Raw genomic sequence first — 23,515 nt, 5'->3', positions numbered from 1 at the left:
TGCATATTAGGTGGAGGAGAATATCCTCATAAAATTCAAGCACAAATTATGCAAAGTGTATCACTTTTCTTAGCCTCAACGGGAAAGTTGAAGCAACTTTAAACCTAACCAATAACCTAGACAAAGAACTTCAAAAAGGCCAAATGGCCACAAACCACCAGCACCTCTCCTGCAGATGTACATAGGAATATAAGTGCATCACCTGTAAGGGGGAGTTGCTGGAGGTTGTCTCACTGTCCTTAAGATAAGTCTTTGGACCAAGAAATTATTCTTTTTTGCCCCCATACCCGGACTGTAGTAGTGGTAAAGTATATGTAGTAGGGTCCAAGGTATGCTCGTAAATATCTAGTCACTTCCCCCTGAAAACAAATTGAATGCTCCAGGCTGCGCCAGCCCAGGCTGGACCATTTTGGCCCTATGAATCCTTGTGTCCAAATGACAAGATTAGTGCTAGGTAAGGGTTACTAACCGGTAGACTAATCAGATGCACAATTTAACGCTCATAAGACACAATTATTTTGCCTAATAGCCTTATTTATTACAGATTGGCTTGCCAGACGAGGGGAGCCTTTTGAGCCGTGAGGTGTATGGAGGACGACTCCACTTCCTCAAGAAGCAGACAAAACAACATAGATTTTATTTGGGTGGAGACTCATTGTGAGTGAAGAGTGGGGCATTTGCATTAGTATTCCCTGATGGATAGTGATGAAAATATTTTTGTGAAACCATAAAAGTCTGCCAGTAAAGAAATTTAGCTTATGATAATCAAACTATTAAACTTTTAACAAACTCTAAAATTTGTAATTATCATAAGGTTGCAAAATGGTTGACATTGTAGAATTATTCAAGATTGTGCATACATCTACCTTAAAGCACCAAGTTGTTGTTTGTTGCACCAGACACAGTTCCCAATAATACTAACTTGCAATTAGTATCTGTGTTTTCTCACACGATTCTTTATTTTACTGAATATTTGTATTATAAATAAGACTTGGTAAATTTGTTAATGAAAATAAAGAAAAGTTTCACAATTTAGTTACTGATGGAAAGAATTTTCTATTTCAGATTCAGTTAAAAATCTATGCATTGCATTGAATTTAATTTCATTCCAGTTTACACATGTTGTTTGTAGTTCTTTGTATGGCTCATTTCACATAAATATCTATCATTTGAGCCATTGAATTTTTAGTCTGGAGCAACTGTGACCGACAAAAACAGTCAAATGATGGACCTACGCTTCAATGTGACACAGCCTACGACTTCAGCCTCCCTGCAAGAGTGAGTTATCTTCAGAAGTATTGACTTATAAATTGTTTGAATGAAAATTCAGTTAACAAGCTTGAACTATCCTGCTGTGCAGTTTGCAATATGAATCAGATTTTCTCATTAAACGTTGTGGGAGTAAAGAACTTTTATATTTATTTACCTCATGGTGCTGAGAATTTGTATGGACTCTCAATTTTTTAAGATAGGTGATGCAGCTTGGAAATTTTGCCATGTAGGATCTTCATCTTATAGCAGACTTGATTTTATTATGTTCATATCATTTTTTTCTTGAGCTCATTATTCTAACTATATTGGCACTACATATTTTAGAAGCAATGGTGCATTGCAAGTGTCAAAGATCTCACTATTTATATACATCTATTAAAGAAACATGCACAATCTCCTGCAATAGCTGCAGAAGAGTGTGTGCCGTGTCCTGCAAGAATGTGGTGGCCTTCACTCAACTTGCCTGCCCTGCTGGTGACACAAAAAAGAAGCCCATTTATTGCATTACTCTTGCTGACCTCAACTGCCCTTACCAGTCTACCATGTGAGTGATGGGATTTTTCAGTTAGCTTATGCTGTGTTGCTCATTGTTTACTCTAATTTTATAGAACTGCATGCACATTTGAAACACTTGATACATAGGTTCAAATTAATGTATCAATTCACTAATTTCTATACCTATATTTCTATGGTTTTAATTTGTCTGCATATTTTCACTTTAAAAATGTTTTTGATGTTCTCTTAGGAAAAGTGACTGCTGTGATGTGAGGAAGTTCATTAATGAATATCACTGTAGGCAATAAGAGCATGCATTGGAAGCAGTGGCATAGGTAGTTATCAAATGCAAAGAAATGCGAGTCCATCAAATGCCTCACTATAAACAAGACCAGATGGCCAATTTGAAGAACATATTATATTGTATTTAAAACATTTTCAATTATAAGTATTTCAAAATTCAAATAAAGTATATTTTTTCCAAATAAATAACAGTAATAACTGATTTTTTCTAGGTTTCATAATATACTCAAATTCTAATTGGATTATTCTTCAGCAGAACTTATGAAAACCTAGATGTATTACTGATATTGAGGGAGTCTAGAAAAAGTTTATTCTGTCTAAGTTTAAGATCACTGATCACTGACACCTATTTTGTTTCTGTCATGTGATATGTGACTAATTAATCTTCCAGTTTTTCATTCCTTTGTAACTTTAGTCTTCTGCAATGGGTGGCAATTGTGCTTCTTTATCTGATACTGGAATTGTGTTATTACACGCATTTTATTTCAATTTCCTGCAAAGGAACCCTTACATGTTTTTCCTCTAATAACTTGCAGTTGTGTATTTTTTATTGCTCTTTGTTGTTATTTATTTTGTGTAATGTTCATAGCAAGACTGCCATGTAAATCATTGTCTTCCCTCCAGAATAACTCCGTGCAGTGAGCCTGTACAGCTCCTCAAGTTCTCAGATGATGGCAACAGATTGCTAGTTGTCACTCAAGGAGGCTATGTCAAGTATGTGTTTATGGATAACTATAATATGTAATGCAAGAGGGTTTATTTAGATGTTTTTCGTGCAAAATATGTATGAATAATGATGAGGTTGCAATCACTTGCTGAGAAATGACTGACATGGTTACAAACACCAATTATACTCTATATTAAGGCTTTGTATTGTTTCCATTAATTTCCTAGAATTTTCATTCACATTTTAATGTAAAAATAAGAGGTACCAGTATATAATGTTTCAAATTAAGATGTTTCTGATTAACAATTGATTCTAATTAAGATGTGAAGAATGTATTGAACAACATTTTAACATTGACAAAGCTAGGTGATCATTTCCTGTCACTAACTTTGTACATGTGATATAGGTAAATAAGATTTTCAATCATTTTCCAATAATTTAGTTTGGATTAAATCTTTGTAAGGAAATGTTTAGGATATTACCATCATATATACCAAATGAGTTTTTTGTAATTTGTTAAAATTTCTTTGAAGTTTTGATGATGCATTTCCAGGTTGTTGGAACAGACATGCGGTGCCTTGCAACCAGACTTTGAGACCATCTCAGAGACCTACTTAGAAGGCGAGACGGTGCTGGCTGCCAGCTTCCTCCACAATGGGCAGCGTGTGAGTTTTGTGCTGCAACTTTGTGCTGTTGTGCTGACCAGCTCGTGAAAACTGAATGGCTTAATTTGCTAAGAGTCTTATTTTCTTGCTTATATGTATGAGTGATACGATAAAATCGGTCTATCAAGCTAATTAAATATATGATTGGTTATATTGCTACATTGAGGAAAGCTTCTTGCAATACAACTAACGAAATCTATTGCATTAAGTTTTTAAAGTTTTACTTCTACTTTTTAGTGGCAGAATTTAATGAGTTTGAGCATTATTTGTTTGTTTATTGTTTCTTCATATCAACTGATCATTGTCTATTTATTACCATTCAATCCAGCTGTTGGTGATAGGTGCGATCATCATGATTTTTAATGAATATTATAGTTATGTTATATGTAAGAATTTTTTTAAAATGCTGTATTATTCTTGCTGTTACTTATATAATTGAAATGATTTTCAGCCTCAAATCAACCTTGGTGAGGTGAAAGTCAACTCACTTTACAGTGAGAAGTTCACTTTACTGAAGCACAGCCCGTCACTGATAGCGCCCGGCGGCTGCGCCACAGACGGCGTCGTGGTGGTCACGGCATCAGGTAAGATCTTGCCATGCGTTACTTCTCATGTTTATCTTGCTCATAGCTAGCTTTTAGATATTAATGTGGTGTCACATAACGTAGTTTTTCAATGCTGATTTATTAACTTTGAGATATAAAGGTTGTAGCTTATCTCCTTGGTTGCTAGTCTTGTGCTCTTAGGTCACGTGTAGATCATTTTTGTTCTATCTCTATAAATGATTTTTTTGGATGTTGAATCATGCAGCGCTAATTTTCCTAGGCATTTATCCAAGTGTTGACTCGAAAATAGTAGAACAATTTGCATTAGAGTTAGAGAAAGAGCAAATTTTAAGATTAAAGTTGAAAAATTGGTATGCAAACATGCGCCTGTCACCATGAATAACTCTGAACCTGTGACGATTGATGTTTAGCTACTAGGCTCTTAGGCATGAACAGCATTGACAACGGGTAATGTATTTGAAGAAAATGTGTTAAAATGTACAATACGGAATCCATGAGGTCTTTGGTGACGTTTATGAAGCATTAAAAGCCTTGTGTATGCATGAATTTATTTGATTATCTCACGAGGGCTGGTGCTGGTGGTGGCCATATGGCGGGAAGACGCTGTGGAGACCGTGAGGCGCGTCTTGGGCGCCTCCAGAGGGCACTACACCTCCGCTGACATCGCCTTTGCTCCTGGTCAGGGCGAAATGTTATTGAGATTGTCTTTTCATTTATCTAGCGCCATTTCGACGATTATACAGCTAAATGAGCCAATCTTGTTTTCAAAGCATTTCACTACGTTTTTTCGAAGTCTTATGTCACTCGTTTTACTTGCGTTGCTGTCAAATATTGTTGAATTTGTGTTTTAAAGTAATTTGATTAAATACCTCTATATAAAAATAATAATTTGATTATAATATATAATTTAGCTCGAGGATGATAGCTACATTTGTGTGCGTGTACAGACGGGTCGGTGTCGGTGTCGGCGTGGCGGCCTGACGTGGTGCGGTGCTGGCGGTTGTGCCTCGCTCACTCTGACCTTGTCTCTGGCGGCGGCGAGGCTCACGAGAACGGCTGCCGGACACTACCTGGTGAGTATCATGCACCTCGCTAATGCCATTCTAATTACAACAAATAAATTCTTTAGAGTTTGTTGAAATTTCCTTGAGGATTCTGATAACGTTTTTTCAGGTTGTTGCAACTACAGGCGATTAGTCCTCACTTGAAGATCTATTCTGGCCTGTATCTTCTGAAGTCGTTTGTGGTATTAGCAGTAAGTATGGTTACCGAGCTACCCTCCGCAGGGCTCTTGCAGTCTCATGGCGGGTCTCAGTTGTGGCATTAAGTACCTATTGGGGTGTTGGGTATTTGGTCTGGGGGGCATTCCCTAACGCACATGCCTTGTTTGTCCAGTTGTGGTGTACTCTAGTCCCGTGATGGTGTACTGCAGTCCCGTGATGGTGTACTGCAGGACACATGTACCAGTCTTCACATATACTACGTTACATGACATGCAATACATCGCCTGTGTGCAGACGGCGCTGACGACGACGCTGGCAAGCTGCGCCTGAGCATCGAGTGCTGCGAGAGCGTCTGCCCGTACCGGCCCCCGCTCCCTGACTCCAACCTCCGGCACGAGCCCCCGGACTCTGCGGTGCCACGTACGTAATATTAACTTATTTCAGGAGCATGGCATACCATGTTACACTAGAAGCCTTATGATTAATGCTGTTAGTTGTGAGCCAGGACAGTAATATTAACTTATTGCAGGAGCATGGCATGGCACTTCATTAAACTCGTGACATCAGCCTTACTTATGACTGGACTCCATATTATTAGACTAGTTTCTGGGAAGATTTTGTCTTGTATTTGTTGAAAAGCTGTATGATAAGATTCATGCGCTGGATTTTGAATTTGATTACACGTGCCAGTCTAAATAAGGTCTTACCAATTAACCTGCATCTGAAATTCGAAACAAATGACTCTAATCGTAACTGATCATTCATTTCTTCACGTTATCAATCAAGTGTATGGTTATCGAATTTTTTGCAGATATTGTGTTGTTTTTGGAACTTTAAGCGAGAATGAGCAATTCTACTTACATTTTTCCCTCAGGGGGGACTTCTGACGTGTGTGTGTTGGTCAGAAATTTTATGTGATTTCGCGTTCATAGGAGGATTCATACCTCGGAGCTCGCGGTGCGTGACCGTTGGTCTCAGTTGTGGGGTTAACGGTCATGTAGGTAGGGTTCCTTATACTTCCCTTCTCTGTCTCTCTCGTGCGGGCGGCCGACGTCCCGTGTAAGTGACCTCTTGTTCGAGTGTCTTCGTTTCTGTTGCCTTTAACCTTCCCTCCTTGTCACCTGTCCCTCCTTTTCACTTGTCCCTTCTTGTCACTGCGTCTCTTCGAGTTGCTAACGCTGCTTCTTTCCAGCCAGCTTCAGCGGGCTGGACAATTGAGACCTTCCGCCCCTTGTGGGTGATGATTAACTTGAGATTTTTAATAACTGAGACCTTCCGCCTTGCTGGCGATGTTATATTATGAACCCGGCGCGAAATAGCTTGTTAGCTGAAGCGCTAGCAAACCATTCTACTACTTATTTGCACTTTTACTATTTATTTCATGATCAGTATTTTATTATGGTAACTCACCGAAAAGATTAGTCCTAACATTCCCTAATGAAGTACCATCTCACTAATGCTGTGTTGTCAACAGGTGAGCTTGCGTCGGGCAGTTCTCGCGTCACTGAGGTGGTCTACCCTGTGCGGGACGACCCCACGCTGCTGCTGCTGGTGCTTGTTGAGAGAGCAGCGCCTGCTGCTGCTGCAGCTGATCCTGCTACTGACGAAAATAAGGTCCATATCAATGCAGACTTAAGAGGTTTATTGCTGTTTTCGCTCCATATCAATGCAAACTTATAAGGTTAATTACTGTTGTCGCTCCATATCAATGCATACTTATAAGGTTTATTGCTGTTCTCGCTCCATATAAATGCAAAATTGTAAGGGTAAATGCTGTTCCCGCCGAATTGAGGCATTGAGAAGATAGTCGATGCTTGTTGACTAAATCAATTTAATCTCCATTTGCTGATTGGAAATTTTGTAACTAATCGAATCTTCTTTGGGACTAATCAATGGACAAAAAAGCGTTGTATCAACATGATTATATTGTCCCTAATAATGTGTATTCAGCGTCCAACTAACAACGCCGTATATATACAGTATGGGTACTAATGTTCTGCGCTCACTCCAAGGTCCTTGTCATCTGAGATGCTGACCTTGTCTGTAGGAGGAGCCTGTGCTAAATCATGTTGTTAATTTCGCTGAGTTAAGAAACGAGTCTACTGAAGAAAAACTGGCTGACCTTGAGTAAAAATGTTTATAATAACAATAATTAAAAGATTAATAAGGTATGGTTGGATTACTTGACAAAAGTTGTGAATTGTGTGTGTAGTTCATTGCCATCAACTCGTCAAACTTGATACCGTTTGAGGGAAACTGCATGATGAAATTTGGAGGGAAATTATCAGTTTTCATTAAATCACAAATAATTTTCGAGCTTAGGTATCTTTCATGTTATTTTGAAAAAAAACATTAAAATATTATAATGATCAATGAGGAAAGACATTTATATTACAGAGCTCAGTTGGTAAGAACACAAGTTGTTACATCGTCCAGAAGTACAGGCTGGAGGAGAAGACGCAGCCCGTCTTCAAGTTGTTCAAGAGCAGCGAGACCGCAGCGCCAAGTCCGTCCAGCATCACTTACAAGGTAACAGAATTACTCGACTAGCTCGTGCACAACTGCAGCCTGCGCTAGATATTGCGCTGTAGAAGTGTCGCTGTTATTAGCTATAGGGCTCTAATGATTTGTATTTTCAATTTAATTGTTAGTTTGAATTTCAATGCCCATGAAATTGTTTTGTCACGTACGTTGGAAACATTTCTTTTTACGCGTGAACATGTTTCCCAAAGTCAGGCCTTGTGATAACATATTCCTAAAACGAAGCTGAAAGTGCGGCTACATTGCTCGTGGCCCGTGAATAACTGTTCTGCCGTCTCCCGAAATGACACACGTTGCTTTGAATGATGTAATTTTAAGCATAGAATTAAGGTTACGTGCTTTGACAGACGTGGGTGTTGTGTGGTGAGTGGTGCAGCTCTGGCGGACGAGTGGTGAGCCTGGGGAGTTGCGAGCGACATCTCTTCCAAGCGTGTCAACTGCCACACGTCATCTCCGTGGCAACTGAAGACGGCACCATCACCGCCCTCAACCTCAGCTCCCTCCTGCCCGTAGGTCTTTGCGGCAGCCCAGAGGCACCTCTGTCTTATTTTAGAGAGTACATTTTCAGAATCATAAATTGGAATATGAATATGAATAATTATAATTATTCTGTCTGAATTAATCAGGTTTTAAGATTTGTGAACCTATGTCGTGATAGTGATTTGAGTGTAAGGATGGAATTAAATTATTTTGATCAATACTGTCATTAGATTAAAAGAGAAAGTCTCTCAACAAGAGAAAGGTTGCCTAAATAAAACACTAGTTGTACACTCTACGCAAGCATTTACGTGGATAACGTCCGTTTTCAACGCACGTAAATGACGGCAAAGATTTCATTATGCATGCAATTTGCAAATACCATACTATAGCCCGAAGTCAGCACTCAGTAATGTTGAAATTATTAAATGCTCATCTTACTCTCCATATCTCTTCAGATGGGAAGCTATAACCTAGTGACAGAAGACCGTAAGCGTGGCAGTTCATCCTTGCCTTCAGGAGGGCTTGGTACTGGCGCTGCAGGTCGCCCCTTCACCGTCTCCCTCGCACACACTTGGACCGGCCTCTCCCTCGTGTCCTACGATTCTTACGGCACCCTCAGCTTGTTCTCGCTTGTCAAATCTACTGATATTGGTGATGTAACATTTGTTGCTGCTCATCATCATCCTAATTTTTGTTTCTTCGTATTGTTTTAATTTTTGTTCTGCGGCTCTATCAAGTCTTGCCTCTGGGCTGCACGAATGTCGATTACGCCAAAAATAGAGAAATAAATCGTATTTATTCATAACATTTATGAATTGATAGCTAATGGACTAATAAAGTTGAGCTGCTTTTATGTAGCTGGTAACTTCTGTTAGCTGATTGTTCTTCCTGGATCATGTATTACATGTTAACGCTGCTATTATACTGCAGGCAATCTGTGGCCGCTGTGCGTGCTACTTCTATTAGAGTACAGCCTAGTCTCTGGCCAGGACTACTGGGAACTGCTCATCAACACGCCCCCCTTGAGTGTCATGACCGTCGTGGACAGACTCATGGACACGTTGTCACTTCACGGCCCCTCTTACCACACTAAGCTTTACTCGCGTATGCTGCTTCTAAAATACTCAATTCTTAGGTGAGCTGCATGACAGTGAATCCATATTCTATAGGATTACTGCTCATCTGAATTCTTAGATGGTCACACTGCTATCTTGCCGAGTTCAATGTGAGGCACGAAATTGTCGAGTAAGAGTTTAATTACAGTGTTTATTTCAGACTTTCAACAAGCAGCCAGCACCGCGCCACCGAAACCATGATTCAAGCTCAGGCGTCGGCAGCTCTGAATTTTTTCCGGCAGTTCAGGCCCGTAACAGCGGACTGTTTGAGCGACAAATGCGCCTCTACCTTGTTGACCTGTGAGTGATTTGTTTCATCTTTTTCTGTTAATCTTTAGTCAGCGTTTCACTGCAAACATTACGATCATGATTTCTTCAGTCAAAACTTGACTTAAAAATCCTTACATTGAAATTGATTTTTAAATTAAAATTTGTATCAAAATGGTGACTGTACATTTGAGTGAATTTGTAATTAAATCACTAATTGGGTACAGTGTCGGTATGTTAGTTTGTGCGACTCAAATGACATGCGCTACGAAGTTTGCTCATAATTCAAGTTTATTGATTATTCTCTCTGCTTCTAAAGCTTTGAAATGAAATCTGAATTAATATTTGAATGCGATTTTTATTTTTCCTTTCAGCATATCTGGAAAACCGCAGCTCTCTTGAGCAACTGGATTTGGACAAAAGTGTCGACCAGTTTATGATGAGTGTCAACCAGAATCTGGATTGCCAGGTTAGTTCCAGCTGTGATGGTTACAACTGGTGGTGTCTTACAGTGCACAGTGGTAATGGTTATTGTTGATCACTAAAGTATTGAATTGGGAGTCTCTTCACTCTCTTGTCTACATAGTGTAACATGTGTTGGTATATTTATGACCTATTTGGCCCTTGTAGTATCACTTGACGCGCTCGTCGTCCAAAGAAACTTATCATACCGACACTATAGGGTGTCTTTGAACTATCAGAATGGTTTTCGAGGGCTTAAACTGATTTAATTCACTATATATAGCCTCGCCACTGAAGATGAGTAATATAAGCAAAGGATATTGTTTTTTGGATGTTTGTTTTCATGGATGTTTGTCATATTTCAGGTGGAGCCTCGTATTGGTAAATACCTTCAGCCGCTAGTTCAGTACACGGCAGAAGTGACGCTGTACCTGCTCTGCTCTATCGCACAGACCGGCAAAGTTAGTGTGTGGACTTGGAGTGGTAGCGCAAATATTATCTACTGTGAGGTTGTAGAGTGTGTGGTCTTAAAGTCCCAGCGCAAATATTATTTTTTGTGAGGCTATGGGGGTAGAAATATATAAAAGGCGTCTGTTCTTTCGCAGCACAGCATGCGTTCATCATAGTATTGTTATTCGTTGATTTCCGCCAAAAATTTCTGCACGATTGAAAGCTAGGTTTATTTCAGTAACGCAGGTTACTATATAAATACAAATTCTGTAACTTCGCTATTGGTTCTGACGACTTGATACAATCTTTTTCATCTTTTTAAGGTGAAGTGCAATACAATTCATAAGCAAAGCTCAACAATAATTTTTAGTTGCTTAATTAAATTTTCCCTTGCATTCGTGGTCTGGTGAATGCTACGATCAACTGATGCTTGGAAGATCCTAGCAATGCTATTGGCGAATATCTCGAGTCTTTCTTCGGCTCATTGTTGCTTGTCTGTTGTAAATTCACGTACTACAACAATGACTTTTTTGGTGTAACGAGTTTTTGTGTTTGCGTGTGTTGTAAGACCAGCAACATACTATTGACTACTTATTTTTTCCATTTATTTTTGTAACTCATTGCTAATGTAGGTGTCTATTGTAGGGCGAGCTGGTCCGCGACGTGAAGACCCTGCAGTACCTACGCGAGGTGCTGTTCAGGGCGCGCGTCCTGCACCGCCACTCCAAACTCGTAGCGCCGCACATCATCCGCAAGACGGACTCCGTTGACGTGTGGGCGCAGCTCTACCGCCTCCTTACGCGCCTCATGAGCCTCATGCCTGCCGAGCCTGACGCATCCTTCATAGGTCAGTATTACAGGCGCCTCATGAGCCTCATGCCTGCTGAGCCTGACGCCTCCTTCATAGGTCAGTATTACAGGCGCCTCATGGGCCTCATGCCTGCTGAGCCTGACGCCTCCTTCATAGGTCAGTATTACAAGCGCCTCATGCCTGCCGAGCCTGACGCCTCCTTCATAGGTCAGTATTACAGTCTTTTAACCACAGTGTTCCCTGCTCGAATATTGGACTTGGCTGTCTCCTCTGTTCACACAGCTCTACATCAATCTCTTATGATCTTGTGACTTTATCTTTAGTGCCTCTATATCTTCCTCTCGTGAATATATACTGTAGTAAAAAGTAGATCTACTGCTTAGGCAGTTTGTGTGATGGAAATGCGAAACGCAAGTAGGATCAGACAGCACCAGATTTATGTGACGTCTTTACAAGGAACATAGGCAGACGTACTCAGACCGAAAGCAGCGATGAAACAGTATAACTTAATGGAATATTGGACCAACGATGATGACCCTGAGGACTATCCACTCCCTACAACAACAAGGAGGTATGGATATTACCGGACAAAAAAAAACAACAACAATAAGTAGCCGGAACCGTTGAGTCACTTCCTTCATAAAAGTCTCCACCTCGAAAACACAATCCACCTAGATGACACCGCAAGCTTTTCTCATAAATTTCGAATGCGACATTAAAGCCTCTACCGGAAAATTGCGCTATCTACTATATACATTGACATAGACTTGCATGACACATTACCAAAGGACCACTAACTCGTTAATAGCACACGTCTCAAAATCACTGCTACCTTATTATCAATGAAGACAACATCTCTACGCTTTAACTCCTGTGGTAATCATGAGCCACAATCCTACAAACTACATCACCGCTTCCATTCCGATAATGCTGGCCATCGGTACAGTGACTCTGCATAAAACGATTTCCATAAAAACCTCATTATGCGTCGGACTTGGCCATAGTGAAAAACTAGCGCTTTAGAAACCCAGGGAGACTGTATTCTGTCAGAGGCCCAGGTTCTCTCTCAGTTAGTTTAATGCCTTTCAGAAAGTAAGGGAGTCGATTGCAAATTGACTGCTTGCAGAATGTCTTCAGTCCATAAAACTACTGAAAATCTTGTTGGTGCCTGGGATGATGTGTATTCATATTGTCGCTTGACAGCCAGAATAGTTGGAATTTAGTTAACATCGGATTTTGAACAAGTAATTAACAATGAGGAATTCTTTCCTCACCCACCTGGGGCATTAGAAACGCAAAAAGACAGTTTTACCAATCGAGCTGCTGTGGCCGTGAAACAGCCCGACGTGCTGTGTCGTGCACGTCGAAACATATACTAGGATACTAAGGAGTCACCAAGGTAACTTCCAATTAATAGTGACGACGCGTCACCTGTTCAGTTCTTGCGCTTCAAATCGACAAGCCTCATAACCTTATTCTCATACCTCTTAAAACTGATGCAAGTGGTTGTTCCTTCCTTTTATAGTTATTTGAAGCACGCCTACGGGTACTGACGTTCGCCATGCATCTCCGGTTCAACGCTGATGTTAAATCATCGCCGAATGCAATGTAAATGCGTACAAAACTATTATGCCTGTTTTATTTCTAACTTCAAACTTTCAAACTATCCAAACGATTATGCTAGTTGAAGCTACTCTAGTATAGCTCATCTACATGTTCGAGAATGAAATATGCGACAAAATTAATTTTAGGTGTATTCCTATGTCGTGAATTCGTTCGTGGAAAAATTCCTCGGGTAATCTTAAAAGAGGAGTTCGTGGAATAATTCCTCTCAGCATATTATCCTTATTCTTATCTATCTTATTTCTCTACTTGGATAATGCAGATCGTGAAGCTGTGAAAGTCATTTTATAGCAACCATTTGTGGTCGCGCTGTCAGGATTCAACTAATTGATGAAATCAGTTCCTGCTTGACTCCCATTTAATCTCTCCCGCAAATACGAAACTTTTTAACGTTAATTGGTTCTAAGCTGTCAGTAAAGCTGCGTGTTTCTGTTCAGAGCTCACATGAGGGCGCGTGCTTTAAAACGCTGCACGATAGTCTTAAATGACTTAACATCCGAATTTCGAACAGCATATGAAGTTCCCCTCAATTCCGAACGCATTACAGGGTCTGCCATGTTTATGGCGACGGATGTTTGCTATATAAAATAAATTGATTTCTAGGAGACTTTTCTTTTATAATGAAGCTTAATATCATCTATTAATTCCTCTATTTTATATTGCAGAAGTCTAAGGTGTCTAAATTTACTATTACTTATGGCAGTAGATAGAAATGCAATTGTAACCCTTCAAAAAAAAAATGAAGGAAACGAAGTGTCCGAACAAAACAATTGGTCAAAAACACGAGGGATAAGTTGAGGAGAAACCCTCGTCGCTCAGCTGCAAAATTGGCTGCGGAAGCAGGAGTCAGTCAGACATCAATGCGTAGAGTCCTCAAAGATGACTTCAAAACCTCCCCTTACAAGATGCAAACAAGGCATGAACTAACAGACCGTCGTGAACGAATGAGGCTCGAAAGATGCCATGCACATTCTGGATCTCATCGAGTATGGCACGCTGCCCAACTTGGTGTTCAGTGACGAGAAAAATTTTTACATTGAACAAAGCGTTAACCGTCAAAATGACAGTTTGGAGTCGGGATGCATGATCTGTGGCAACCAAAACAGCAACACGACGTCAAACTCCCATGTCCGTGATGGTTTGGGCCGCGGTAACCGCCACTGGGAGGTCCCCACTCGTTTTTGTCCCCTCAAGAGTGAAATTGAAAAGTCAGCGATACATTTCGGACATTTTGGAAGCTGTGTTGTAACCTTGGGCCCGTAAACACTTCAACGGCTCACCATGGAGTTTTCAACAAGACTCTGCCCCATCACATGGCTCAAACATGACCCAAAACTGGATTCAGGGCCACATCCCAGCGTTCATTAGCAGAAATGAATGGCCCTCAAGAAGCCCTGATTTGAATTCTCTCGACTTTTCTGTGTGGGCAATTTTAGAGAGTAGGGTCTGCAGAACACCTCATGATTCTTTGGATAGTTTGAAGTCTAAATTGACACGAGAAAGGGACTTGATCCCTCAAGAAATGCTGCGTGTCTCCTGTGAAGCTTTCCCGCGTAGATTGGAGGCCGTCATTAAAAATAAGGGTGGTCATATTGAATAAATATGTCTGAGAATTGTTTAGGTAATTCTTGGCTACTAGCTCATCCAATAAAAAACAATGCACCTGTTTGTTTCATTGAGAAATAACAAAAAACATGCGTTGCCATAAATATTGCGGACCCTGTATATCATCAGTCACTCTCGGGCAATTTGAAGACAACCCGTTGTAGAAACCTCTCATTCTACTCCCCCAAACGGAAACAAAATATGAATATCAAATTCGTATGTTATTTCAGAGTGAATAAAATTTTTCTACTAAAAATTTTGCTGTCGAGGCTGTTGCCTGCTGAATATTTTTGTGATGCATATAGATTTATTTTGTTTAAAAATTCGGGTGGATTGTTAGGTCATCATCTAACGTATTATTTGTATGTGGGTAAGTCGGATGGATGGTTGTTAGGTCATCATCTAACGCATTATTTGCAGGAAGGTAAGTCGGATGGATGGTTGTTATAGGTCATCATCTAACGCATTATTTATATGTGGGTAAGTCGGATGGATGGGTGTTAGGTCATCATCTAACGTATTATTTGTAAGAGGATAAGTCGGATGGATAGTTGTTACGTCATGATTTAGCGCATTGTAGGTGGGGCAAGAGTTTTAAGCAGAATTGCATCCTGTTGTTGCTGTAGCTTATCTGTGCATGCGTCTCTCTGGGGCATTTCCCCAGCCAGCGCGTACCCTGCCATCCTCTAAGGATACGCTCTCAGTCCTGCAGGGTCTCGATCTCGTGGTGACATATCAGGCTCGGCTTCAGTATTCCTTGCTCGTTTAGTAGTACCCTCTCTGTCCTGTTACTTTCTTTCATTCCTCTTACTTCCTTTCGTTCCTGTTACTTCCTTTCGTTCCTGTTACTTCTTTTCGTTGCCGTTACTTAGTCTCGTTTCTGGTACGACTATCCAATTTATGTTTTTGGCTTAACATTCTCTTTTTTCATATTCTATATTATTTTATTGCGTGATCACATTGTTTTTGAGCATTCGTTCTATTGTTTGCAGCACCTTTTTCCATGAGAAGTATAAGATTTTTTGTGACTGAGAAGTGAAAAGGCTATATGGCCCAAATGAAATTAGTTTGATCTATTCAATCAGTTATTATAGACGGATTATTTTATTTTTTAATGTTCGAAATGATGAGATGAAAGTTAATGCAGTCTGATCGAGTAATAGTCATTCAATATTAACTTATAAATATGAAGTTTGGATGCATTGGGAGCATAGCGCTTGCCTGAGTGAAGCTTACTTGGCTTCACTTTATATCAATTTAGATGGAAGAAAATTGTTTAATAAAATGCCTCGTGTTGTTATCTACTTGCCTGTGCACCGGTGTAGTTTTTGTTGCAACTCCGCACCATAAAGTCTTATCTATGTTTAAAGATAAGGTTAGATCAAGCTTATCAGTTTACGAACCTGCCATGTCTTCAATTATGTAGATAGTGAATTTGTGCGTTTGAAGAACTTTTTTTCATTGCGTTTACTGGTGGTAAACAAAATTAACTCTCATAACACAAATATATTATGGCTCGCTGCATTGTTTTGTTGAAATGAGTTGGAATGGTAATGGGGGATTCTGGTAATTTGACGTGAATTGGAAGTGCTGACGACATTTTAGTGCAGAGTGCGTACAGTACGATACGTACGCGTATGACGATACGTGCGCGTATAAGACGATACGTGCGCGTATAAGACGATACTACGTGCGCGTATAAGACGATACTACGTGCGCATATAAGACGATACATGCGCGTATTTGCGCGTATAAGACGATACTACGTGCGCGTATAAGACGATACTACGTGCGCATATAAGACGATACTACGTGCGCATATAAGACGATACATGCGCGTATAAGACGATACTACGTGCGCATATAAGACGATACATGCGCGTATGCGACGATACGTGCGCGTAAAAGAAGATACGTGCGCGTAAAAAAAGATACGTGCGCGTATAGCAGGATTCGTACGCGCAGTCATGAATATGGAGGAGGCACGTAAGCTGGGCGTGCGACTGTCGAGAGCGGAAACGATCCCTGACGAGGCTGCCGAGAAGAGCTCTCCGAGCGACTCGCCTCGCTCTCTGCGCAACTCGTGTATTGTCCGCAACTCCAAACTTTCTTCCAACGACTCCGGCATAAACAGCGCTCATAAAACCACCGCCGAGCCCGACGCTGGAAAACTTTGGGCTCTGACAGAACCCAAATATCGTTCCAAACTTGCCCTTGACACCCAATTAGACTTGCACCATAAAGAAAAAGCTCGGTGCATTCCTTCGTGGAAAATAGTGTTGATCGTTCTTGTACCCTTGTTTGTGTGCTCCTGCGCTGCTTTGATTGCATTTGGAATTTATCCTCTGTTATCATATAGTCACTTGCCTGTAAAGTCAGATAACAGTTCGGTAGAACACAGTGAAGATCGCGCCGCTTACACACGGCTCTTACTTGGTGTTATCATCGGTAGCATCCTGTTGCTGCTGCTCTTGTGTGGTGGAATCGGGCTCTGCATTGTCTTGAGACGCCAAGAACACGGCATAGATGATGGTTTGCTTGATGGTGTTGCTCTACGGGATGGTACTGTGACTCTTACAAAAATTAATGCAGACAAAGGTGAATATAGGGTAGACTTAAGTAGCGGTGAACTCAACACAGCTCTTGATGTTGAAGATAAATATGTATCGAGAACTCGTGAAAGAAATGACAGCTCGTCTAATAATGAAAGTGCTGATGTAGTCGAGCGCAAACGTTCCACAAATCGTGATCCTCCAGGTATTCAAAGGTCTTCAGTTCGGAATTCAAGTTATAAACGTGCTGTGGATGGACGATCCATTTACGAGTTTCGGAACCGACCCGCAAGTGTGCTGTTTGATGTAAATAAGTTCCTGAGCAATCGTAGAACAAAAGTTGATCATTCGCCACATCAGAGCAGCGGGAGTGAGCATAACTCTATTCCTGATACTCCAAATACGCCCGAATTCGAAGAAAATTCTAAACTGGAAAGTGTAAATGCTAGAGGTGTAGATAGTGGAGCGTCTCGCGTCAGCATTGCCTATGACGCGTCAACTCTGGTTGACCGTGAAAAGAATCCTGTTCCCTCATACGGCACTCTGAGCCGCTCTCATCTGCTGTGTTCTGTAGATGATGAAGGCTACCATTTCGATAATCTAGCTTTTTCTGTTGAGCCTAATCAGGGTGACGATTCTGCTTTTGAAGACTTCCCCGAAGATCAATTATCTGGGTCAAATTGCAATCTTGGCGTCGATTGTAGGATTACTAATACATTTTATTCTTCTTCTCCAGCTGACGATGATGATCAGCTGATTTTAGATGCGGTTGAACGGCTCGAAAAAGACCTCAAAGAGAGTAGTCATTTTGAACCCCCATCTAACGTTTCGGCAGCTAACACCGAGACTTGTACGACGCAGCCTGATTCTACGAGTCCCAGACCCGCTGGTGTAGATAAATTCCTGCCGAAACAAGACTCGTTCCAGGGCTTGCCTGACCAGCGATCTTTTGATAAATATCTTTCTTTGGTACGACTTGATTCTACGGCTAGTCTCCCTCCTGTCACCGAAGAGGGATACGATGATGAAATAACTCCAATTGACGTCGAAGTCAAATCAAATGATTTCGATGTGCCTTCCTTTAAAAATCAGTCTGAAACCCTTGCAGAACTGCCTGTTGTTGAAGCCCAGTCTGAAACTCTTACAGAACAGCCTGTTGTTCAAGCCCAGTCTGAAACTCTTACAGAACAGCCTGTTGTTCAAGCCCAGTCTGAAACTCTTACAGAACAGCCTGTTGTTGAAAACCAGTTAAAATCGCTCACAGAAGGGCCTTACGTCGGTAGACCTTCCCTTAAGTCCACAGATAAGAGGCATGTTCTGAAGCGACAAGGCATGATTTTCGACGATCCTCAAAACTAAATTTTAGTAGGGTGTGATGTGTATAGGGTACATCTTTCAGAATGTTTAATATTTTTAAACACACTTTTCAGGTTTATTTGCTCTAATAGATTTCTAGCAACTCATTCTTTGGTTTAACCGTTAAACAAAAGTGTAGTGATGAGTACGCCACAACCTGTCCCCATGATGGTGGACATGAACGCCTTGCAGAATCAACTCAAGGTGAAGCTCAAGTCTCGACAGGAGCGGCAAGCTACGATGTCTTCCGATCAAGCTTTGGAAAGCCAACCCCAGGAAACTACCGCTGGTGACACTGGTTCTGAAACTTGCGTTCAAGAACACCAGGATCGCGGCACTACGCGCTACCGAAATCCTGCATGGCAATCGAGTTCCATTAAACGGCGTCCAACTCTTCCACCTCACGTCGCTGAGGAGCAAGAAAGTAACTCCGCTGGTGGAGGACAGCTCCAGCAGCGCCAGCTGTTCAAGCAGCAGTTGGAGCAACAACTGAAAGGAGCAGTCCATCATAAGCCACCTCCTCCCCCTGCACCGCGACAGATTCAGAATGACCACCAAATCGAATTTCCTCCGCCTCCTCCTGAGGCCTATGATTATGACATGGCAGACTCGGTTCCTGACCTTATGGCTCAGTCGCCTCAGCAAGATGTGCTGCTGCAGCGCCAGTTCTCGAGCCAATCCGAAGAGCGGCCCATGAAATATCGTAGGTTACATCTCTACGTGCACGGAGTTCATATTGGAACCAGTCTCAACCTGAGCGACAACGAAAGGTTTTATGAGCTCGAGAAGAAATTTGCCGCCATTGGAGAAATATTTTCATCTGTGGACATCTTCATTCAATTCTAAAACTGAAAGAATATTTTGGAATTCTTTTAACGTAGTAGTATCAGCTTGGAAATTTTATATCTGTTTAATTACTGTTCCATAATTTTAACTAATTGTTGGCTTCTAGGTACTCGACGAATTAAGTTTATTTTGGGGAAGCGAAATTAACTCAACTGATACATTGGTGGTGCAAATTTTCTTTATTTTTTTTTCTCGAAGAACATCGCTTTAAAAACTCGAAGCATGTTATGATTTAATGTTTTTGTGTATATATTTCTACGGCTTGCTTATAATGTAAATTTGTACAGTTGTGAATTGTCTTGTATGATTTTGGATGCATGCTAAGGTGAAGTTGTGTTTAGTGTTACTTTATTTTAAGTGCGTCGTGTGGAGCTTATCATGGAGCGCGTCCTGTCCTGCAGATAGCACATTGCCGCTAGCGGACGCTGGCCATCCCTGACCAAGTTATTGCGGTCGCGTAGTTTTGCCTGAGCCTTCGTCACATTCACGGCACGCCTTTGTCAAGAAGTTTGGATGCATTCGTTGATTTTTATTAATTTTTTGCTATCAAATTTATTTGTCATTTGTTAATATATTAATTGCTTAGGTTCAATTGTTTAAATTATAACGGGCAACTTCATCATCATGGGTGTTAAAGCAAAGGAAGTGTTTCTGCCGAACGATGATGACAGGCTTCTACTCATCTTGGGCTTGACAATTTTGTATCCAGTTGCTGTGGCTTGTTTCTTCGTGCTTTTCCTCTTCTGGATTCTGCCTGTTCTACTCACCCCAGCCGGAGCGGTTGCACCTATGGTCATGAGCCCTGGGTATTGGCTACACGGTTATTGGCTTCTGGCTGCCCTAGTGTGGATGTTGCTTCTTGCCGGATTTTTGCCACTGATGGCTCCTAGCGAGCATACCTCTCCCAATAAATCTGCGAGTTATAAACGTCAATCAGGCGTGAGTGTAAAAGAAGAAAATGAACTCACTCCTCTCAAAGCCTCCACTAAAAACGGAAAAGCTGATCGTGTTGCGAACTCGGCTGCTGCTTCCGCAGCTCTCTCCACATACGATGCCGTGTCTCTGGACAAAGATGGCGATGATAGCTCAGCGTCTAGTCAGAAGTCATCCCGAGACAAGCTCGTTGCTGGTGACTCGCAGGACATCATCTCTGTGGAGCGTACAGCTTCACAGCTCGACTTGGATTCACAGTCCGCTGGAAGCCTGAATCGGTCGGAGAGCTCTTTGGCTGACCGCAAGAAGCTCACCCAATCAGGCGAATTTCTCTCTGATTGTTTAGGATCGATCAAGTCCGAAGAAGGAACATCGAATAAATCCGACGATGAATTGGAAGGGGAAATTATCAGGGGAAACACAAACTGCCAAGTCCACGTTCAGAGTGACATTAGTAAGGACTCGGACAACCAATCTTCTGACGGTGATGTTACAGCTCCCCTGATGAGCGCCGAAGATCGGTCGTCCTGTGAGGAGGCGCCGTGTCAACGAATTGATCGAGAGACGAACCAAAGCCAATATACCGAGTTGCAGAAAGCCGAGAAGCTTGCTGAGCAAGCTCACGTAGACAAAGCTATAAATGAAGCCGTTGAAGAAATTGACCATGATGAAGATGATGCTGTTGAAGACGAGTTGGAACCAATGATCCGTAAGAAATCGCGCGCACTGCCAGCTATCGACACCTCCCGCGCAAGTCAGGTGTTATGTTCGGCGCCTAGTACTATGTCACCTAGAGAGTCCAACGTCGTTTTTCTCTACGTAAATCCTGGCAAAGAAGAAATCTGAATGTTTCTGTTTTTTTTTTACAAATTTGTTTAGTTCTTATTGATTATTCCCTTCCTGATCTATTCAATCACTTTTAATGCCGATTTTTCTACTTTGAAAGTTATTTGTATCGCTTATTGTATTGCATTAGTGTTCAATTTCTACTCCATTATTTTAGGAAGAATGATTGCGCTTTGTGTGCTGTTTTCAGTTTGTGTTACGTGCTTCAAGCTAGTTTTTTCATATATATTCCTGTAATTGTTCCTGCTTATAATTTTGCTGTTCGTGCCTAAGTAGAAATGAATGGAACTGCACCTCAATGCAGCGTGGCTGGGCACACTTGCATGAGGTTTCCCGACACTCGTCTGTATTTTAGCTCCGTCTTTGGTCAGCCTTTCGTTATTCGCTCTCCTTGTTATAATTTCTTTGAGGTTTCGTTACTGGTTTTCTTTGTTTATTGCTGTCGATTGTTGGTTTTTCATCAGCGTTACCATCGACTTCACTGCTACCAAGTTTAATTTCATATGTAAGTTTCATCCGCGTCAGTTTTTTTCTTGTCTTTTTATTGTATAGAAAAATTCATTGTATTCTAAGTTTTTTGGAGTTGTAAACATGCTCTCTGTTGCAATCAGTCTCAATATAAAGTCAATAATCATTACTAGATCTTATGTTATTTCTAGGCGTAATTCTTCTTCGAAAGAAACCATGCGATTACTTTTTTTGAAAAATATTCTATCTTAAGGAGTATGAGGTCCTCATAATACCTTAAACGAGCATCTAAAGAACTTCTCGTTAATTTTTTCACCTCAAATTAATGTTAGTTTTATTGCAGACGAAGTGGTACTGCTGGAGACACAAGTGCTGGGTCGCAGCCTCTCACTGAGCTTGCCGGCGCGCGGGTACCTCACAACCGTCACCTCCGCTGCTCTCTCTGGTCCTGCTACCGTGCTACACTCTCCTGTCCACGTCAGTTGTCAATAAACTGGCTATTCTTATTATTGATACTATTAGCTGCTAAATGTCCAATTATTTGAGGTTCCATGTAGTGAGTAGTAGATTATGATGCCATTGTTTTTATTATTATTATTATTATTATTATTAGCTGCTGTTTCTCCACTTATTTTGAGTTCCGCTTACAAGTCTGCAAAATTCTTTTTCAAGTAATGCGGCATTAATTTGAATAAATTTCCGATCCTACTTAAAGTCCTACCGGAGGTTGTTTTACAGTAATGTAATTAGAGGCCACTACTGCAAATATTTAGTTCATGAGATTTGAAACCTAAAATTTCGATTCAAATACTTTTTCTTAATAATTTAATTCTCACTCGTTTCTACTGCTTCAATAATCAAAGTGATGCTCTATCTGATCATGAACCAACCTATTAGTCATAACGATTTTTTATAGATTAAATGAGCATTTTTTAGAGACAAATAAGCATCTGATATGCACTATTATTTTGACAGTACCAGCACGGCGAGAAGGACGAGGCCCCCCCACTAAGCAACTATCAGCTAGAAGGAGGTCTTCCTCCCGCCAACCCGCGTGATCCTCTCTTCCTTCACTTCATTCCTAAAGACGCCCCCAAACTTCACTGCTCCAGGTCACTCATATTCATACAAGTCTTTTTTGCTTGCGTATTGCAAGTCGAGTAGAAAACGAATATAGTTTGATCAATGCAGAGTTAGTTTTTCTTCTAAAATTTGAAAATGTGTATTATAATCTAAATTAAATAATCGGAACTTTCATAGTTAGCCTTGGTTTTGTTGGTTTAAATATCTTGGGTTGGAATAGTTTGGTTTTGTAGAATGTGTTAGGAAAAGATTAAGTGGCATCTAAACATGTACAATTGGAGTGGTGCTAATATTTATATGGCGCTACTGGACTCATTCAACGCTCACTGTCCACGGCATGAGTGTATAGTCTGATGGATGAGTTATAGTAAGTTTTGATTTGAAAAATGTTTGAAGTAGGAACGGTACTTCGTCCTTGAATGTTATCTTTTTCCAAGTCAGTCAAGCCACAACAAGAATAAGACGCTTTTGTGCACTTGACCATAAACCCAACTGTTGTCATAGAGCTATGGTCACAGTTGCACTTTCCTCGACAATTAAAATACATGTCTTGAGGCTTGAATGTCTCCTTTCATCGCCAGGTGTTGGAGTGTGCGCTCGGCAGAACATGATCCTGACAACCCTTGGGAACAGCTCTGGAGCTCGTGCTGCCTCTGCTCTGGCCACTGGATGCCGTAGAACTGCTTACCTGCTTTAATCTAAGTCATGATTTATGCCAGTTAGTCACTAACATTATAGAAGAACATCGATTCAATGCTGTAAATACAATGTATGTATGCTATTTTTTACTTGTCTAAACGCTAATTTTTTATATGTGATAAAGTAAATATGAGCTTCTGCCATCAACCTTTATTTTCTTCGAGTATGACTTCGAGTATGGGCGAGG

General features: G+C 40.9%; 1 protein-coding gene across 2 annotated transcripts; it reads left to right on the top strand.

The window, feature by feature from the left end:
* Positions 1–10: 10 nt before the first annotated feature.
* Positions 11–23,469, top strand: LOC108668828 (mediator of RNA polymerase II transcription subunit 16). Of its 2 annotated transcripts, none has more exons than XM_047881435.1 (22): positions 11–657; positions 1,190–1,278; positions 1,679–1,816; positions 2,695–2,784; positions 3,291–3,402; positions 3,854–3,986; positions 4,536–4,646; positions 4,916–5,041; positions 5,486–5,611; positions 6,666–6,805; positions 7,589–7,720; positions 8,080–8,241; positions 8,668–8,863; positions 9,143–9,347; positions 9,488–9,627; positions 9,969–10,063; positions 10,422–10,517; positions 11,152–11,306; positions 11,367–11,413; positions 21,890–22,023; positions 22,522–22,658; positions 23,211–23,469. In XM_047881435.1, the coding sequence occupies exons 2-22, from the start codon at positions 1,223–1,225 to the stop codon at positions 23,305–23,307; spliced, it is 2,628 nt and encodes an 875-aa protein (XP_047737391.1). In that variant the 5' UTR covers positions 11–657; positions 1,190–1,222; the 3' UTR covers positions 23,308–23,469. The 2 variants fall into 2 exon arrangements, with proteins under 2 accessions (XP_047737391.1, XP_047737390.1); XM_047881434.1 differs by having other exon boundaries at positions 1,066–1,278.
* Positions 23,470–23,515: the final 46 nt, after the last annotated feature.

This window comes from Hyalella azteca, unplaced genomic scaffold, assembly GCF_000764305.2.
Source record: "Hyalella azteca isolate HAZT.00-mixed unplaced genomic scaffold, Hazt_2.0.2 contig7971, whole genome shotgun sequence".
Classification (NCBI taxonomy): Eukaryota; Metazoa; Arthropoda; class Malacostraca; order Amphipoda; family Hyalellidae; genus Hyalella; species Hyalella azteca.
Note: the sequence above shows the minus strand (reverse complement) of the source record. Positions and strands in the feature narration are given on the sequence as shown.

Coding starts and splice junctions, on each gene's coding strand:
- LOC108668828 (XM_047881435.1), top strand. CDS start 1,223: ATGATGGACCTACGCTTCAATGTGACACAGCCTACGACTTCAGCCTCC. Junction 5,612..6,665: donor CCCGGACTCTGCGGTGCCAC/GTACGTAATATT, acceptor TGTTGTCAACAG/GTGAGCTTGCGTCGGGCAGT. Junction 22,024..22,521: donor TGCTACACTCTCCTGTCCAC/GTCAGTTGTCAA, acceptor TTATTTTGACAG/TACCAGCACGGCGAGAAGGA.